This window comes from Lipotes vexillifer, unplaced genomic scaffold (genome assembly GCF_000442215.2).
Source record: "Lipotes vexillifer unplaced genomic scaffold, Lipotes_vexillifer_v1.1 scaffold109, whole genome shotgun sequence".
NCBI classification, from domain to species: domain Eukaryota; kingdom Metazoa; phylum Chordata; class Mammalia; order Artiodactyla; family Lipotidae; genus Lipotes; species Lipotes vexillifer.
In genome coordinates this window covers 479,533-499,602 of record NW_006790015.1, presented here as the reverse complement: position 1 = coordinate 499,602, position 20,070 = coordinate 479,533, and the positions used below count along the sequence as shown (strand labels likewise).

At 43.0% G+C, this 20,070-nt stretch overlaps 1 protein-coding gene across 1 annotated transcript in view; it reads right to left on the bottom strand.

Annotated features, from left to right (window-relative positions):
* Positions 1 to 20,070, bottom strand: part of PEX14 (peroxisomal biogenesis factor 14) — a 143,200-nt gene that overhangs the window by 23,565 nt on the left and 99,565 nt on the right. Inside the window, exon 4 of the mRNA XM_007463152.1 lies at positions 4,559 to 4,687. Coding sequence (XP_007463214.1) covers positions 4,559 to 4,687 — 129 coding nt within the window. The remainder of the gene's footprint in view (positions 1 to 4,558; positions 4,688 to 20,070) is intronic.

Below are 20,070 nucleotides of genomic sequence, written 5' to 3'. Positions count from 1 at the left end.
CCCTACTTCTGCAGCCTGCTCCACACAGAGCACACAGGAGGCCTCACTGACTGGCTACCTGGGTATCAACCCCAAGAGTTGATGGTATTACTCGGCAGCCTTGCAATTCTCAAGCACACACGTCCACCATCATTTATTCATTCAACAAGTGTTTCTGGAAAACCTGCTAAGTCAGAACCTCGGGCCATAGATTAAAAAAAAAGCCTCTAAGCTCAGGAAACTCACAGTTTAATAGGAAGTGAGTAAATATTTCAGTGTAGTGTTGGTGGCGAGCAGGGGGCTGATCAAGGCAAGGGGAACCTCCATCCCAGTTGGAATGGAGGCATTTGAAAGGGAGTTACGGGCAGAGCATCTGGACCCCTGTCACATCCAGCACACACCCAGCATGTCTTCTCTAATTCCCCACGCAGCATCTGCTCCGATGGTACAAATAATTTTAATATTAGTCTAAGAATAATACAGTTAAATAGGTAATACAGCCTCAAAAATAATTACACAATGCATTTCAAAGTAAAAAAGCCATGTGATTTTGACTGTCCTCCGTCAGGGAGATGACCTGGCGGCCAACTCCCCCGGGTCGTCTCTTCTGACACTCCTATCCCATGTTGCAGCCGCTCTGACCATCACATGGTTTCACGACCATGTGGCTTTGCTTTAGCTTGGATGCTCCGGTCCATCCTGTCTGGTCACTGTACCAATCATGTCCCAGGTCCAGTTAGGCATCTCCCGCTCTCTGAGGTGCCCCTTCACCTTGTCTGTGCCACCATCCTGGGCTGACCTCATAGCACTGCTGTGTTCCCTTAACTGTCTCTCCTACTGGACAGGAGGGCTGGAGAGAGAGACCAGCCAGGCCTTAATCGTCCCATCCCAGGGGTCCGGCACAGTGCCTGGCACACAGCAGGCATTCAGTAATCAATGCTCCCTCAGGGACCTAAGACAATCAAGGGAAAGTTTATGTTACTAAACAGGGCCAGAAGAGAAACAAACTGAGAAAGAGCACACAACACTCTCTCAGGATTTCTAATGAAATGTCAAAGCCTTTCACCAACCTCAGACATGTATGTCCTATTTTAAGAAGAGGCAACTGAAGCTGTAGGTCAGTCTTTGAAAAAGCCTAAATTGTTTACCAAAGACAGTGGGGGGCGGGATATTTAAGCCTAAGAAAAATTATTATCGTACAAAATTCACACTGGCCTTGCCTATATTTCAAAGCTACCTTGCTTTCTTGTCTCTCTGGAAGGAAAGCAGAAAAGTCATCTAAGACTGAATGAATCAGTCAAGCATTTACAAGGACTTTAGTTCAGGACTGTGTTAGGCTCTGCACACAGACACGCACACTGATTCCTGCTTCAAAGTCGAACAAAAACAAACCAAAACGAGAAACAGAAGATGTCAAATTTCCTCTTGCATCCCGGCCTGACTTTTCCTGAGCTCTACCCGACTTTCTTTTAAGCCCTGACAACTCTGGTTTATTCTCACACCAGGTGACACCAAGCTTCCCCTGGTGTCAGCCTCCTCCTACTTTCACAAAGCCTTCTCTGACTTCTCGAGCCCACATTAATTTTTCTCTTTTCTGTATTCCTGTGGAGTTTCTTGTCTGTATAATTAATTTTGGCATTAAATCACAATGTCTTATATTATTATCTTTTTCTTAAGAGTATATGTTATCTCTCCCAGAGAGCCTGTAAGATTCTTAAAGATCATGTTTTGAATCTCTCATGATACTGTACTGAGTGAGCATATAGCAGGTTCTTAATAAACAGTGATGAACTGGTACCATTTCTGCTAGGTCTCCATGTTCTCTTTGCTGATGCTGGCATTCACTAACATCTCAAGGTCAACCACATTCACCAAAAAGCAGAGATATCAAAAGAGGCACCGAGGGGGACACCTGCCACCAAGCAGGAGGGTGGGCAAGTCCAGAGGTGACGATCCCCGAGCACTGGCCTCCCAGGGGTGGTCTCGGAAAAGCCACCCTTCCTGGAGACATGAGCATTTGGGGCTGAGCCCAGAAAATCCCATTTTCTAGGCTTGGGCTCAGAGATGGAATGTCCTTAAAAAGCCAAGAAATGGGAAGGAAAGGGCTGCCCGAGCTCCAGATGTAAAATCTGCAGGAACACACATGAATGGAGGCCATAAATCCCTCCCAGGACGCAGACAATGCCTTGGTGATAAGCATGCAGATTGCACACCTAGTTCAGAAACTCCCCTGAGTTTGCTTGTAATTAAGGGGGTTAGAAAGGTAAAAAAAATATATATAAACCCAATTAATCATTTAAATACTTAAAGTCAGATTTTTTCCTCACTCCAGGATTAGTATATTTCATAACGCCAGCAGCAGACAGCCCTGGTTTTTACTGGGGTTCATTTTAGAGCATGTTTAAACTAGTCAGATTGAGTGATGCTTCCAGCAACTAATCGCATGTCAAATAAAAGATATTTTATGTAATAAATTACCGCTACAAGTAATTCAAATGTCATTTATCAGTTTTATTATCAGTCAGGCAAAGTCTTGTTTCTCTATATTAATCAAAATCAAGCTTTTTTTTTTTTTTTGGAGTAGTTTTGACACCTCTTCGCAAAAGTACAGAAGTGAAGAGGTAGAGTCACCCCCAAGCTGAGAGGAGCGGGGTAACGGTACAAGAAGAATGAAGCTGGAGGGTGACAACTAAAAAACTCCAGGTATTTAAAATTACCATTACCATTGTTTTTATACTAGCGTCAAAGCAGGAAGGAGTCTGTCTCTAAGAAGATCTATTTTATTTTTAGGGCTGGGAGACTCTTAAAAATACTCCTACCTAAATACCTAAGTGGTAATGCTTCTTCTCAGAGAGATCTGGGCAGGAGAGTGATTTAAATGACTGAATCGCCCCTCCCAGACCCATTCTTTTGCCTCTTCAGAAAGACTAGCAGTTTAACCCTTTGTGCCCACTGAAAGCAGGCAAACGCATGATGCTTTAGGCCAACTCTGTGACCAACAGAACAATTTGCTCTGAGCAAGAAGTCTCCAAGTAGCGGAGAGAACTGTTTGGTATTAAGCCATGGAGGAAACAGCTGGAATAGAACAGATGTGCATTTTAGAAAATTCTGCACCCCAGCTGCCACTGCCTGTCAACAAATCCCATCAAACCCTGGGCCCAAGGACACACCTGAAGAAAAAGTGTGGAGACTTAGCCTTTGGTTTAAAAGAAACACAGAGACTATGTTTAGTGACCCAAAGCAACACAATGGATCGAAAAGAATGTCAGCCAGGACGGAGAATGAGTCCCAGGCTGACAAATAGCTGCCACTGACTCAGCAGCCCCAGTACAAGGCTCATCACAAAGCACCGGTCTCAGAGGTCACACGACACCAGTGGTTTGTTAGACAAGGCGACCACGGATAGATCAACTTGAGTTCGTGCTACCTGGCCTCACCCATTCAGCCTTTCCCAGAGAGCAAAAGAAAGGTGATATCTAAATGAGACCTGTGACACACAAGGCAGATTCTAACCTACTGCCTGGCCCCCGCGCTGTCTGTACGGAAGACTGCACTTCCCTAGCTTGTGGGAAGGACAGCGAAGTGGGGGCCAGAAGGCGGTTCCAGGCCACGTGGTGGGGATCAAAACAAGTCTGGCATTTTAAACTGCGCCTTTCAAAATCTGATATCTGACACTTTAAAATCATGTTTTGAAAAAAAGAAAACTTCCGAGATAGACCATTAAAATGAAGACAATTACAGAAAAGGCATTTTGAAAGACAGCAGATCCAAGGCTGAAGTCTTATGTTAAACACACAAAACTGAGCAATTTTCCATTGCTTTGGAGTCAATTTTAACCTTTTTAGGTTTTTCATAAGTGACTTAAAGAAGGAGTTCTGCCTATATTTTGCAAGTGTACATTTATTACTAGCTTAAAGAAGCTTTATTGCTAAAAGTAGCTTTCACTTAAAAACAACAAAAACCTCTCATGGGTCATGTTCTCATGTGATAATTAAAAGCTGCATTCAGAAAGGACCTTCACATTTAATGTGAAATTCTCTAACAGCTTGCCACTACATAAATATACGTGGTATAGCCAGGACAAGGAAGGAAGGAAGGAAGAAAAGGAGGGTGGGGTGAGGAAGGCTAGCCTAAATCTACTAATGTTAACTTTAAAAGATAAAACTAGGAGACAAGTTATTTCACTGACCAAACAAGAATGCACCCATAAATCAGATGTTTATGTTCTTATTAGTGAAACAGTAACATGCAAAAAGCACTGATATAAGAAAACGGAAACTGAACCAATAAATACTTTTACAGAGTCCTGCTTGAAACCAAAATACTTGAAACAATACAATAAACTCATTTATTCTGGTACCTTGCGTCTTAAACCTCTGTCACATACTTAAAAGTTCATCTAGAAGAGGATTTGGGTGTGTCACAGTCTTTTGGAAAAACCCAAGAGCCATCTCCTACTCCCAGTCCCCCCCCAACCCCCGCCACGCTTGCTGACTCTGGGAGACTTGAAGCGCTGCCCTTTGGCCAGAGTCCTGAATCCCAGTCAAGGTTAAAGCCAGAGTTTGAGCGGGTGACTTACTATATGGCTGCGAAATGAGGTGAGGGGGCTGGACAGGAACCACCTGTGTGGCTGGGCCCAAGGACGCAGGCTCATCGGCAGCCGTGCCCGACTGCTGGAAAGCCAAATCAATCTCTTCATCCGTCAGCCCTGGGGGAGAAGAGGACATAATTGCAGGTGAGTATCTTTTGCCACTGTCCATGGCTGCAACGAAATCATTTGAGAAAAGACCTTAGAGTCACAGGATGCCTAGCATCCTGGTAAGTTGCTTCCCCGATTTCGGATTCTCTGGAACCTCTCTCAGCTGCAATTTAACCTTAAGCGACAGAATATTAGCCTCAACACTGCTTGCAAATGTGGCTCATTCAATTTCCTTAATTTATCCTTGAGTTTATTGCTGCTTTTGAAGTCTCTCCGTACTGCAATTCTCCATTCTTCCCTGAAAACAGATACCATCAAACTGCAAATGTGGCTCATTTTAATCTGTAATGGTGTTAAAAAAAAAAAAAAAAAAAAGAGGGGAAAAAACTAACAATAATGCATGAAAACAGACAGGGAAACAAAAAACTAATTATTGGGTGAGACGACTAATTAGTCTAGATCGTTTCTGAAGACGGGAATAATTTGCTTTATTTTATGACAAATGCAGAAATAAAAAGAAAAATCAGGACTGGCTGTGATTAGTATGAATGGGATATAGAATGTAAAGAAGAAAATAAAACAAGGAAACAGATCAAAACAAGGCCAGGCCCAAACTTTCAGATGATTATTACTCTAGACTATCACAGGCTGCCTATATCGCCTTTGGCTAGTTTTTCTTTTTCCTTTTTTTAAAAAAAATCCTCCCAACACTCTAAACCACAGGGCACTTGGGACATCAGGAAATTGCAGGGCGCCATCTGCAGTGGCTATGACATGTGGAGAGGTTTTGCCCAAGGAGGAATAAAGGACAAGTGAAAAACCCAGGAAGACATTTCCAGTGGGCGCACAGCTGGAATATTTCAACAGGTCGGAGGCAGACCAGGGACGCCGGCTCTGGGGGAAGAGGACGAGGGCACTGACCAATCCAAAGCATCTGCACGAGGAGTGGCGCACAGGTGTGAGAAAGACTTCCCCACAGGGCAGCTCTGTGTCGCAGGGGAAGCAGCCGTGTGCACAGAAATGCTCCAAGCGCTGCGACTGGGAGAAGCAGGTGGGAGGTCACTGCTAGTCTTTGCAAAAGAGCACTCTGGCCGGCCCGAGCTGTTCTGGGAATCCCGACATCCAGTCCAGCCACAACACAGAACTTTTCAACTAGAGCCGAGAGCTCGTCCACATCGGGCCAGCAGCTCTCGGTCGGAGGCCCGCAGCATGGTCTATCTGTCCCTGGGGGAGGTGAAGTGCAAGGAGGCTCTGAGGATCAACATCTCCCAAAGCACAGTGCCTCGAGCTCTGTGCCAAGGGGCTAGCCGGCGGAGCCCATTAATGCTCTAAGCACAGCGCTGCCCCACACGGCGCTGGCATGTGAGTTGGCTGCAGCCGCCCCTCAAACTCTTCATGCCCCACCACAAGTGGTCAAGGGAGAATTCCTGAACTATTCTAAATGGCCCTGGACCCTCTCTTCTCCTCTCTGCACCGAGCCCTCGAGGTCCCTCCCCCACTTAACACCGCATCCCTTTCCCTCTTTGCCCTCAGCACATGACAGAGCCCGCCAGTGGTGGGCAAGGCCACACCTCCGTGGAGTCTCAGGGCTGCTGGGTCGCCGGAGCAAGCACACCATCCTCTCAACAGACTGACGGGGCAGAGGAGGCTGGCAGGGGGCAAAGAGGATCATTTACTGGCGCTTGGCACCTTCAAATACAAGAGCTGAATTTGAATACGTGGGGCTAGCCAGGGGATGTTCCTCCTCCCTAAGCCCCCAGCTTGCTGCAAAAGGACCGCTTTACTGTGATGTCACCTCCCAAGGACAGGGGCAGGACAGACAGACGAGCCGGGCAAACACAGAGAACACACTTCGCTAAGCGAGCGCCTCCCAGGCTCCAGCCCGGGTACTGACTGCCAGCCACTCCTCGGTAGAAAAGGGAACCCCTTTCAGAGTTCTAGTAGGAAAGACACGGTTTTAACCAGTCATAATCAGCCACGAAAGAAGACAGTGGCACATGCGGCGTCAGCACGAGCTACTGGTCACTGGTACACAATGGGACTTCATAAAGCTGGTGGTTCGTGTGCCTTGTCAGCCACTGGCTGCAAATGAGGATAATTTTCCCAAAAGGAGCATTCGGTTGCATTCTCATTTTCCCTTTTGGCTCTTTCAAATATAAACAAGTACCGTAATGTTTAACGCTGGGGAAATATACAGCAGTTACAGGCTGTGCTGCAGCCCTGAGAGCTGGAGCTGGTTAAAGGGACAGGACTCCCTGACCACTGTCCTGCCCTCTGGCCCTGAGCTTTTACGAAGCCTATTTTCCTAATAAAACATATTCCTTGCATTATTGTAGCCAAGCCCACTAGTGAAGCCCCGGTTTAAAGGGCATCAGCACTTCCTTCCAGGCTCTTATTTTATACAGACCTTATCATTTGATGCTCTAAATTTACATTGGCTGGAATTCTGATATCCGTAGTTCTCTGGAGAGCCAGGATTTTGATTTAGTTACAGAAAATGAATCACTTTTCTTCTTTTTTAAAAAAATAAGCATTTTAACGATCTCACTGAATAAGATAATTTCAGAGCTGGGCCACTATCCTAGCCATTGCCCTTATTTAACAGATTAAAAAACAAAAAACAAAACACTGAGGGCTAAGGAGGGTGAAAACTATGCCTCAAATCATACTAGTAAAAGCCTGGTGATGCCAGATGAAACCCCAGCCCGGTGACTTCCCACTACAGCGCAGAGTTACAACACATCAAAATGATGCCTAAAGTCTTCAATCTTTTAAAGAAAATATGAGGACTAACTTGTCTTCCCCCAGCACCCCCCCCACCGGCACCCCATCCATAGGTAAAAGCCAGTGAATGCTGTTTGGGGGCTATCCCAAAACAACACAGGAAACTAACACCTGGGTCCTATTTGCAAATGACACCTTGACAACTTTTTGAACACAACCAGAGTGACAAGGGTTGAGCGACCTCATCTCCTTCTAATATTCTAATCAAATAAATCCAAAGGCCTCTCACAGACTGGTGCCTACGCTTCCCTTAGTGGCCTTTTCCTCTGGAGTGTCCCCAGCTTCGGGAAGATTGACTCTACAAGACTCAAGTGATTCATCTGGAACTCACAGAGCCTGAGGTGGGGTGGAGTGTCATTCCTCTCAGGTATCTACCCCTCAGCAGCTCCTGGCGCTGAAAGGACCCTGCCTTTAGGGATGGGGTACTGCCTTAAGGCCCACACATAAGACAGCCAGGTTCTCACCCACCTGCACTGAGATAAACAGTGGAGAACTTAGATTGAGACCTTGCAGAATCCAAAAGGTTAAAAGGAATAATAAAGGAAACTGCCAATTGTAAGTGAATTATATTTGGCTCTGAAAGCTGAGGCACAGGCTATATTGTAAAAGGCAGCTCTTTGCGTTGTTTACCATCACCCTGACTAATGCAGACCTTTTTTTGTTTTTGTTTTAAATAATCTCATGCAAATTAGACACACATACTTCCTTCCAGTTGATTGCTATCTGCAATCTAACCGCAGAGGGACTGAGTGAGGGCTGAGCAGAGAAGAGACAGGAGGAAAGGGTGTCACTGTCCTGTGGCAGGCAAACCTCCTCCCCTCCCATCCCTGCCTCACATGTCCTTTAGCTGCTGCCTTTGGAAGAATGAGCCAATTTTAATAAAGCCTAAAATTTTCTTTTAGCACTAGCACTTTGCATTTAGATATTCTCTCAGTAACTTCACCTCTGCTACTTGGTGATTCCAGGAGCTACCAGCCCCTCCCCCAGCCTGTGACACTGACAATTAAACTATGTTATTGATAGAGAGCAAAACTAAGGAAGTCCTGCTCAGTTATTCCATCCACTCACTAGCTTTACTCAAGAGGAGGAGAAACAGACGAGGGGACTTGTCCGAGGTGAGCAGACGGAGCAGGACGCCTGCCTCTATCATTTCACCTTTAAGACCACAGCCGCCTGATCTGCAAAGCTGCGCTCAATTCAAAGCGAGCCGTGCAGACGAAGACCCGGAGCCAGGACGGACTGCTAGCTCCCTCGGTTCTCTGGAATCTACTTTCCCAGGAGACTGCCCCTGGGTAGATGCTGGGCCAAGGACTTCTCTTCCATCACTTTCCCAGGGTGGGATTCTTTTAAAAGAACAGAAACAAGAGAGCTACATTCTATTGATTAATAAAGCCCCGTGTTACCGCTGCAGCAGCTGAAGTCAACGGCCTCCCGGCTGCCACACCTGCTTATTTTTATCCTTCAGAAGATAAACAAAATTGTTTAAAGATTTCTATTAAAATGCAAACAAAACCAAACCAGTTGACTGTGTAAGCTGCAGCCAACTGGCTCACAGTGCCACTGGGTCCTTTCCTACCACTCAGCTCAGACAAACCGGGCACCGGGAGGGGCTGACTCTTTTCTGTGGGACTGGCAGTTCAAGGGCTTCTCAGAATAAGGAGCCTCGACTCTCTCCCCAGTGACCACTGGGCACTGCCCCAGGGCCTGGCTCCATGCAGGGGGAGAAGAAAGAGAGATGACAGCAGACAGCAGTGTTCTCTGTATCCCTCAGGTCAAACAACCACCAGGACAGCAGGGTTAGGAATAGTTTGGATATAAGCAAGGTGATGAACGCCTGACAGCACCTTCCGGCCCAGTCCGAGTATTATAATAAAAATGTGGAGTCTGACGGGGACTAGGGAACAGGGCCAGAGGGCCAGTGGCAACGGGCAGCAGTTATGGGCTGGCCACTCGGCCGTCTTCCTCCCCAGCCCCGTCGCAGTCCCTCTATTTACAGGACTTGGGAGATTCATCTGGGACGCAGGGACACTGAGCAGGGGTCACCTCTCTCGGAACACAGCTAGTTATCTACCCAGGCACTCTGGGAGGAGATGAGGCAGAGAAGACAGCTGGCTAAAAATACTCCCCAAATTAAAAGAAAAATCAACTCTCTCAGAAAAGGTTAGGGGAGGAGAAAGGGAAAAAGTATTTTTATTTTATTTTATTAACATTTTGTTGGAACAGTGGAGTACAATAAGGACTCTCAGAGCCTCTAAAAGTCGTTGGATGACCTGTAGACCCCTATTTCCCAGTGCCTTGTATAAAATTGAATTTTTTAAACATAAATTACACGTAATGACGACACTGTAAAAACTAACAGTAATGGAAAGCTGTGCTGTATTTCATTAGCCTGTATTATTCCGTGCCACCTGATCCAGCCGGGCCTTGTTTATGAGTTAGTGTGTTAGCAGATGCCGATGGAAGCATTTGCTTCGACCTTGCTCTTCTCATTGGGGCATGAAATTACGACGGCAGCACCTTGATATTACAGCCATAAATACAGTAAACTGCAAATTTAAGCCAACGGCTCCTATTGTCTCTGAACATAAAGCTGATCGGTATTTATTTAAAAGGAGAACAAAAAAAATATTATATATCACCTTGTTTATGGGGCCTCCCCCACCCACTTTCTTATCCCCTCCCCCCAGCCCCCCAACCTAATTCACTTGGCTAAAATATTAAGCAAATAAGCCAAATGCTTTCTTCTCTGCTGACTGACTATTCCCAAGCAGCAAAAACAGTTTTTGAGAAAGCTAGTTCCAAATATCATGACCCTGAATGAGTTTTTATAAAAATTGATCTGATGGTCGGCCCGGTTCCCACCATCTTGATGTTGGTATGTAAATTCAAGAACAAGACTTGACACTCTCCCCTCGCCTTAAATAAGGAAGTTCAAACAACAGGAGAAAAAGTTGCTGATGATGCCCTGAAACAGAATGTCCTCTCAGTATCCTTCTAAAAATCGTTAGACAGAAATGCTATTTCAAAAAGCAGCGGGGGCTTCCCTGGTGGCACAGTGGTTAAGAGTCCGCCTGCCAATGCAGGGGGCACAGGTTCGAGCCCTGGTCCGGGAAGATCCCGCATGCCGCAGAGCAACTAAGCCCATCCTCACAACTGCTGAAGCCCATGCTCCGCAACAAGAGAAGCCACCGCAATGAGAAGCCTGCACATGGCAACGAAGCGTAGACCCCCGCTGGCCGCCAACTAGAGAGAGCCCACATGCAGCAACGAAGACCCAACGCAGCCAATAAATAAATAAATAAATAAATAAATAAATAAATAAATAAATAAATAAATAAAAAAGGCAGCAAAACACTGCCTCCTGCCACCTAAGGAAAGAAAGATATCTAATCAAGAATATAATTCTCATCTCAACACAGAGAGCCTGGAACCTCTCATTAAAACTTGCACCAATCCCTCCTTATCCCAGGGGACCATAAAGACACTATATCCTTTAAATACATTAAATGTGCAAGAAAAATAAACACAAAGACAAAAGGACACTGAATATCACCCAGCCACGTGGAGTATAAATCACCGAGTAAAAAGCCAGCGCAAAATGTACTGCACTGCTAGCTCAGAGACTGAGCAACCAGCCAGGCTTGGTCCACCATCAGTCTAAAAGAGAAAGCAGCTCTGCTTTCCTAATGTCAGTGGGAGAGGATCTCTGTGCCGCTCAGAGAGGCAGAAGAGAGATGTAAACTCTCAGCCAAGTCCAAGTTCCCAGGTTTCAAAGGGTTAGTGGTGAAAACGGCAGAATATGAGCAGGCAAGCTCCGCAGCCACTACCAGTGAAGCGTGCAGAAGGACGATTTTAGCAGAGAACTAAATGCAAGTTCTAGGGAGCAGTTTTATTCCAAATCAGACAGGAATGGGGTCACAGAAGCCGGGGCCCAGTACTATCAATGACATGCGGCCAAATCAACCAAGATCAAAAGTTTTTGCACATTTACTTCCAATACGTTACTCTACAAGGTAGACGGACTCCCTTGGAGCCCTAAATTATTTCAGCCACACTCATTCAGCTTAGCTCCTTCCGCATAAGGAGGAAACTTCCCTATAAAATTTATTGAGCTTCTCTGGGGAGTAGTATAACTGGTGAACAAGACAGAAGTGAGCTGCCCCTCTGTGTAACACAAATTGAGATCTCTCATGTGAAAGACTGGGAGGGTTTCCAATCAGCATCTGTGATGTCTATTTTTACATCTATAGTCTAAAGGTCTTTTTTCTTTTTTCTTTTAATCCCTCTCTGCTAAATTAACAACAAAAACAAAGAGGAGTTGCTCCTCATATTTGATCATCAATTCCAAGGCATGACAAACATTGCTGCCGGCTGTCCTGCACAGCAGCGTCTAACCCTGCAGGGTCCTTGGCAACAGGCGGGGAAGTCAGCCCTTCCCACAGGGCAGTGAACAAGCCCTAGGGAAAGGAACTGTGTCTTAAAGACTGAGGAGTAGGATAATCAGGAATCACTGCCACTTGAATGCCAAAGGCCAGGAAAGCCAAACGTATGGTTGTACATATGTGGGAAAGCCAAGTAAATATATACCTTTAACTATACTTGAAACTTGCTCCTTTTAGAAGAGGCAGTGAAGTTTTTTTAAAGAAAAAGAAAAATTCACCTTTGACAACCAAAGTAATTCAGATCTGAAAGAAAAGTTGAAGCTCATCTAGTCTATCTCCTGTTCTTTTTGTTTTCCTTTCCTTCTGTTTTACAGATCAAGATAAGAGAACATGGAGAGGGGCAGTGACTTTACTCACAGCCATGGTGAGCCCAGGGGCAGAACCAGACTCCCAACACAGCGCGCTCTTTTTACTGCTCCGGAGGGATCACGAGAGGGTGGCCTGACATGCCTGCTCCCCACTCTGCTATCTGACACAGCACATTTTAAACAAGCAAACTCTTAGAACCAACCACCTCAAAGATGAGGAAAAACGAAAAGGACATATGGAACATGGGGAAAACTAGGTGAAGGGTACATGGGACCTCTGTGTTAAATAAAAGAATCTATGTATGCACACACACAAACACATCTATGTAGTTGTGTGTACATGCATAAAATAAAGACAGACAAGAAACAGGTAATGCTGGTCCCAGACGGAGAGGAGACTGATAGCTGGGGACACAGACTGAAGGCAGACTTTTCACTGTATATTCTTAGGAACTGTGTCCCATGTGAACATATTTCTGATTCAAAAGAATAAATTAATTTTTAAGAACAAAGAAAATAAGTGGAGGGAGAAAAAAACCTTAATCGTGAACAAAATCACTTAGAATGGTTATCCCCATTTTCTGGAAGAGAAAAACCAAGACAGAAATAGGTGCAGAGACGTACCCAGGAGCTGGGATTAGAATGACATCCGCAGTATCTAATTTCTTGCTTAACCGACTGTGGCTGTACCACCAGCAGCCAAGTACAAGGTGGCTTTTTTTTTTTTTTTTTTTAATTGTGTTTTTAAAAGGCAGGCATCTGTTCTATTTTGACACATCCTGGCTGCCCAAATGTTTCTTTCAGCTCTAAATATTTGCTTCACCAATGGAAATGTTTCCATCACTGCAACAAAACAAACATTTGCTTTGGGATGGTAGGGACAGCCATACGCCGTTTCATATGTTACTTGAAACAGCCTGATTTGGGAAACAACCCTACTGTAGGATGCAAACCTAGGTGGAGATTTTTGTTCCTTAAAAAAAAACCCGTCACAAGAGTTCCATGCACCAAGGTACACTCTTTGTCACATAGCTGAATGCTACAAAAGTTCAATGTTCGTGTGGGGTTTTCTTTTACATCTTGAATCTTAAACATATGATCAGAAGGTTTGTTATTTGGCATTCAACTTACTTCTTGAAGTTTTAAATTACTGTGCAGTTATCAGATTTTTTTTTAAAGTCCTCATATTAATCTGATACGAACACATTAAAACATGTTATGTTCTAATAGGTCAATACATTATTGTGTCACCGCCTATTTGTGTAGCTCCAATGAATCTGGTATTGGTTGCTATTGTCAACATTATTAGTGTAGAGACAAATATTAAGTACTCAACCATATCTATAAATATTTGAGTGCTTATTTTGCTAGGCAATGTGAGAGAGCCAAGACCTCATCTTCCCGACCTCTTAAATGGCAGCTTCCCTCTTCCCCCCCAATTTCTCCCATTGGATGAGTACTTTGTCTATCTTCTAAGTACGATATAACACATGTAATATTATGATATGCAGACATATGATATAATACACAGATATATCTATCTATTGATTAAAAATAGCACGTCAACTGCAGAAAACATGGAAAATAAAGGAAAGCATAGAGAAAAGTTAAAAATCACTCATATTTTCACACTCCAACCATAATAACAGCCAAAATTGACTAAAACCAAGTGTCAAAGAGTTTTAGGAGCTTTTCACTGTTTTTTCGCTGTGCCGTGCAGCTTGCAGGAACTTAGTTCTGCGACCAGGGATTGAACCCGGGCCGCGACATTGAAAGCATCCGGAGTCCTAACCATGGGATAGGGAATTCCTGAGGAGCTTTTTACATTTTTAACTCTTTGAATCCCAACACTACCCTTTGCAGGGCCGTGGAGATGCACAACTCCAGGCCCCACATCACTGTGTTTGTGGCATCGTGGACCCATGCAGCTCATAACCCAAGTGGCCACAAGTGGCAACAGTGCTTTATTCTCCCCACCTCGCAGATGGGGAAGCGAGGCGCACGGACAGTAAAGCCACTCCCCGAAGGTCCTGGTGCCGCGGGCGGGGAGCAGTCTTCAGAGCCCAAGTTCTTTCTCACAACTCCACACAACTCAAGAGGAAACAGTCCAAATCTCTGTTCCAGTTGAAAGGGACACTGATATCCCTGGCCTCTAGCATATCACTCACATGTATTGGTCAAGTTATTAAGACTGAATTTTTTTCAAATTAAAAATGATTTTTGCATGAGAATACCCAAAGCTGGCGAGGGTGCTGTGGAAGAGCAAACAGCAGTTCCTAGAAGACAATTCGGCACTCGATCTCAAGAGTATTTAAAAATGTTCATACCCTTTGACGATTTTACTCCTAAGAAATAATAACATAACATAGTGTAAGACTAGTATACGAAGATGGCTTGTCACCATATTTTGAATAACAGTAAAAAATTTAAACAACGTAAATGTCCAAAGAGAAATGATTAGACAAATTATGACATACTTCAGTAATGTAATATTACTCAAATGCTCATAGTCATATGAACAATTTTTGATGGCATGGGAAAATGCTTCTGATACATTAAGACATAAAAAAGCAGGTGTTGTTATATTCATAACATGATCTCAATTATAATACATTTTGTAAAAAGCACAAAAGGAAGCAGTTTTGCATCATTTTTAACTTAATCTGAATTCAACTTATACACGTTCAGAAGGAAGGGGTGAAGGAAAAATTACACTAGCAGCAGTGGAGAGGGGTCTACACTGTCATTCAACGAGTGTTGTGTCTTCAAGTAAGCATGAGACAGGAGGTCTGAATTTACTGTCCGCTCATCAGCTCATTCCCACACACCCTGGCAGTCTGAGCACCCTGCTGCGGGGTGTTTTCTCCCCATACATCTTGGCACCCCTATGCAAAGCCAGCCATGTCATCTGGTGTCAAACCAAAGGTCTAGTTCACCGTGAAGGAAAATGTGGCTACACTGGCCTTACTGAAAGGTAATACACCAGTCCCCTGCATCACATCTTTCTAAGGGATTTTGGACATTCTTTTAAAAATTAATATTTAATAGATATATTCCCATAGTACAATTCTGTATTCTAAAATGCAAAACAGTGAAAAGTTAAGTCTCCTTCCCACTCCTGTAACCAGGCCACCTAGTTATATCTTCCAGAGGCCACCACTGCTACTAGTTTCTTATATATCTTCTAAAGGTAGTCCATGAATATGAAAGTGCGTTCATATATTCATATATTTTATATATTATACATGCGTATGTATTTACGTGTATAAATATATATATTTCTAATACAAATAATAGCATGGTATAAATACTACTCTACACCTTGCTATTTTTAATTACTATATCTTAGAGAGCATTCCATACTATTAGTATCTATAGAGCCCTCCCACTCTATTTAACAGCTATAAGGTATTCCATCATATGGATGTACCACAACTTAACCTGTCCCTTACTGTACTTTTACTGTTATAAACAAAGCCCCAATACAAGGCCTTGTATGTGCCATTTGTACACGTGCAAGTATGTCCCTGGAAGTAGACTCAGATAGGTGTCGTTTAAACTTTGATAAACATTGACAAACTGCCCTTCTTAGAGGTTATTTCCCCTTCCATTCCCACCAGTGTGTGCGTGTCTGTTTCCTACACCTTTGCCTACATGATCTTACCAAAGCTTTTTATCTTTGTCATTCTGAAAGGTAAAAAGATGGTCTCACTGTAGTTTTATTTTTATTTTTTTCTCACTGTAGTTTTAAATAAACATTTCTTGGTGTTCTATAAACAGAAAAGCATGCAAATGGTAAGTGTACAGCTTAATGAATTTTCACACAGTGAAACGTCCATGTAACTACCACTCGGATCAAAACGAGAACACCTTCAGGTGCATTCCTCTTGTTCCCTCCCAGTGGCCGCTTAACTTCTATTACCACAGGTCAAGTTCACTTATTTTGGAGCTTTATATAAATAGAATAACACAGGAAGCAGTCTTTTACAAAGGGCTTCTTTCACTCAACATTATGCTTGAGAGATTCATCCACGCTGTTGCACACAACCATGGTTCTTTCACTCTAACTACTGTGTAGTATTCTTATATAGGATAAGAATGAACCACAATTTATTTGTTTCCAGTTTTGAACAATCTATATAATTAGTGCTGCTATCAAGATCCTTATACATATATTTTAGAGGGGAACTGCTGGACCATATGGGTTATGCATATTATCAGCTTTAACAGATACTGCCAACAGTTCCAAAGTGGTTACACCAACTCACACTTAGACCAAGAGTACATCCAACACCAAAGCTCCCAGTTTTTTCAATTTTAGCCATTCTGGTGGGTGTAAAGTGGTATCTCATTCTGATTTTAATTTGCATTTCTCTGTTGACTAATGAGGTTGAACATCTTTTTTAAAATATACTTACTGTCTTTATTGGGTACAGTGTCTTTTATATATATGTATGTATAATATTTATATACAACTATATAAATATAGTATATTTACCTATATATAATATGGAAAGTTTGTTAACTGTATTGCTAGAATCTTGATTGTTTCGTCTGTTTGTACTACCAATTATTGAGGATGATGTTTTAAAACTTTCCATTATGATAGATTTGTCTAGTTCTCCGTTCAGTCTGTCCATTTTTGCTTTGTGTATATTGAAACTACGTTACTAGGGACATACATACGTAGAAATGTTAAATCTTCCTGGTGGTTGACCATTCTGAAATTTCTTTCTCACTCCACGTTTAAGTGTATCTTGTCTGATATTAGTACCAGGTTACTTTTGGTTAATGTTTGCATGGTATCTTTCCCCATCATTTTACTTTTTTAATCCTTTGTCTTTTCATTAAAGGTGTGTTTGATGAATGGAGCTTAGCTGTTTGGGGTTTTCTTTTTAATCCAATCTTGACAAACTCTGCTTTTAATGGAGTATTTACATTTAATGTAAATATTAAAATTTTAAGGTTTATATCTTTCATCTTACAATTCATTTTCCTTTTGACCCATTTAATGCCCTCTTTTCGCTCTTCTCGCCAACCTTTTAAAATTCAGTTTTTCCCTCTACTAGCTTGTAGTCGAGGTGGGTTTTGATGGATTTCTCCACTGTCAAGTTACTACCTTCCCTTCTGTAGTTGTTAGATGGCTTGGAGGTGGGAGATACTTGGCTATTTCTCTTTGAACTTTCACCCTCTAATTTTAGCACGTCAGCAGATGATCTTGTCTGCAGTGATAATGACTGTGGTATTTGATGGCGGACCCTCAATTTTTAAGAGTAAAAGGGGCCCTGAGACTAAGATGCATAAGCAGCAGTGCCCTAGGTGTCACCGTACATCCTTGACTCACTGAAGTTCCACATGAATGAGAAATTTACCACTTCACCAACAATTCTAACACTCAGAACACTTTCACTCGCTCCTACCACCTTTTGTGCTATTGCCATACATTTCAATCATACATGTATTTTAAACATTATTTTACACAGCCTCTTTTTGCCCTTTCACCAGCCTATCTTAATTTCTCTTTGCCCTTCCTATATTTGTGTCTTCATGTAGGATCATTTTCTTTCTGACTGAAAACTCCATTAGTGTTTCTTTCAGTGCAGGTGTGCTGGCAATGAATTCTCAGTTTTGTTTATCTAGAAATGTATCCTTCACTTTTGAAAAGTGTTCTATTGTGAAATAATTTCAGACTTAGAGAAAAAGTGCAAGAATAGTAGAAAGAACTCTCATATCTTTCACCCAGATTCTTCAAATCTTAAATTTATCACTTTGTACTATCATTCTCTATAAATCTGTCTATATAATTATTTTCCCTGAATGGTTTGAGACTAAGTTACAGACATGATGCCCCCTTTCCCCTAAATATTTCAGTATTCCTTTCCTGATTTGGGGAGGGGGGAGTACATGCTCGTACATAATCACAGTATAATTATCAAAATCAGGGAGTTAATATTGTCAAATTTATACCTATAACTCAGACCTCTCCTCATACTAATGCATGTGTTCACCTGATACCTCCACCTGGATGTCTAGTAGCAATCTCAAGGTTAGTATGTCTAACACTGGGCTCCTAATCTTGCTCCACCAAACTGCGCCATTCCTGGTTAATGGTAATTCCATCCTTCTAGTCACAACACCAAAAACCTTGGAGTTATCCTTAATTTCTGCTTCTCTTTCAGGCTCTAGATCTAACAAATCAGGATATTCCGTTGATTTACTTCCAAATAACATCCAGGGATCTGAGGACTTCTCCCAGCTCCCACCCTGGCTCTACAACTGTGCATTCTTAACACAGGCATCCAGGGTGATCCTGTTAAAGCTTAAATCAGATTATATCACTCTTCTGCTTAAAACCTTCTGATGATTTCTCATTTTACTAAAAGTAAAACTGAAGTTCTCACATGGATCAATACTCACTTCCTGTCGACGCTGTGACCTTACCTCTTACCATGACCCACCCACCTTGCCTACACACGAGCCTCCTTACTGTTCCTAGAATCTGTCAGACACGCTCCTTCCTTAGGCTTTTGCACAAATGGTTCCCTTTTCCCAGAACTCTTTCTCCCCAGAAATCTGCATGGCTTGCTTCCTCATTTTCCTCAAGTTTTACTCACGTGTCATTTTAGCAGGGCCTTTCCAGAGCGCTCCATTTAAAACTGCAACCGTCCAAGAACTCGCTATTGCTCTTACTCCGCTTAGATTCGACTTCCCTTTTGTTGTTGTTTGCTAAATGTTTATTTCTTTCTCTGGCTGTGCCGGGCCTTAGTTGCGGCATGCGGGATCTTTAGTTGAGGCACGTGGGGTCTAGCTCCCTGATCAGGGATCAAACCCAGGCCCCCTAAATTGGGAGCGTGGAGTCTTAACCACTGGACCACCAGGGAAGTTCCTCAATTTACCTTTTATTCTACTTATTGCTGTCTCTCTTCTTCCCTGACATTAGAATGTAAGCTCAATGCAGACAGGGATTTGAGGTGATTTTATGCACTGCTATAATCCCAGTACCTAGAACAGTGCTCGGGTTCTATTGGTACTTAGCAGTAGTTCAATAAAACTATGTAGAAAGAATAAATAAATAGAAACCTGATATCCAAAACACATAAAAGTAATGCTGCTAAGGTTTTGGGAGAGCCAGGTAGAGCATGGAGAAAACCCAGAGCCCCACCTTCTTGATCCCCTCTTTGCCCCTGAAGCATCTCTTCAGAACCTCCAAGGAGCCCCAGAAAACAGCATACAAACTGTTGCCATAAATTCACCCTGTGCTAAGGCACACTATTTTGTTCTTCAGCCCATGACATGCTTTGCATTCTCCAGTCTTCTGCCCCTGGGGCTCCACCCACTGCAGTAGCTTTCTCCCAGGGCTTCTTGGAGCTTGTCAGTTGTTCTGGGCTATCTCTTCCACCACCAAAGCGTTCTCTGATCACCCCAGCCAGAAGCATTTTTCTACAGTGATTACTATCTATATAATATTTCTCTGGTTGTCAAACACAGATGGCTTTGTAACCTTTCTTTTGTCTCATAGAGTTTTCTAATGTTGCTGAACTTCACTGTCTGCCTTATTCACTGCAGTTTCCCCCGAAGCCTAAAACACTGACTGACTTGAAATGGGCACGCACTGAGTATCTGTTCATTGTGTAAGTGTGAATAAAGCATATTTGTTTTCAGCAGACTGCAGATTTTTAGTAACTCTAAAGTGGTACTTGTAACAATTGGTGGCAACCCTTTCTTTATTTATAATAAAACTCATTATCACTTTTACCATTAACATTTAACATTATTTCTGAAGTTCCATCCCATGCAATAAGGCAGGACATAAAATTGAAATGTCTAAGAACTAGAAAGAAGGTCACAAAATAATCAA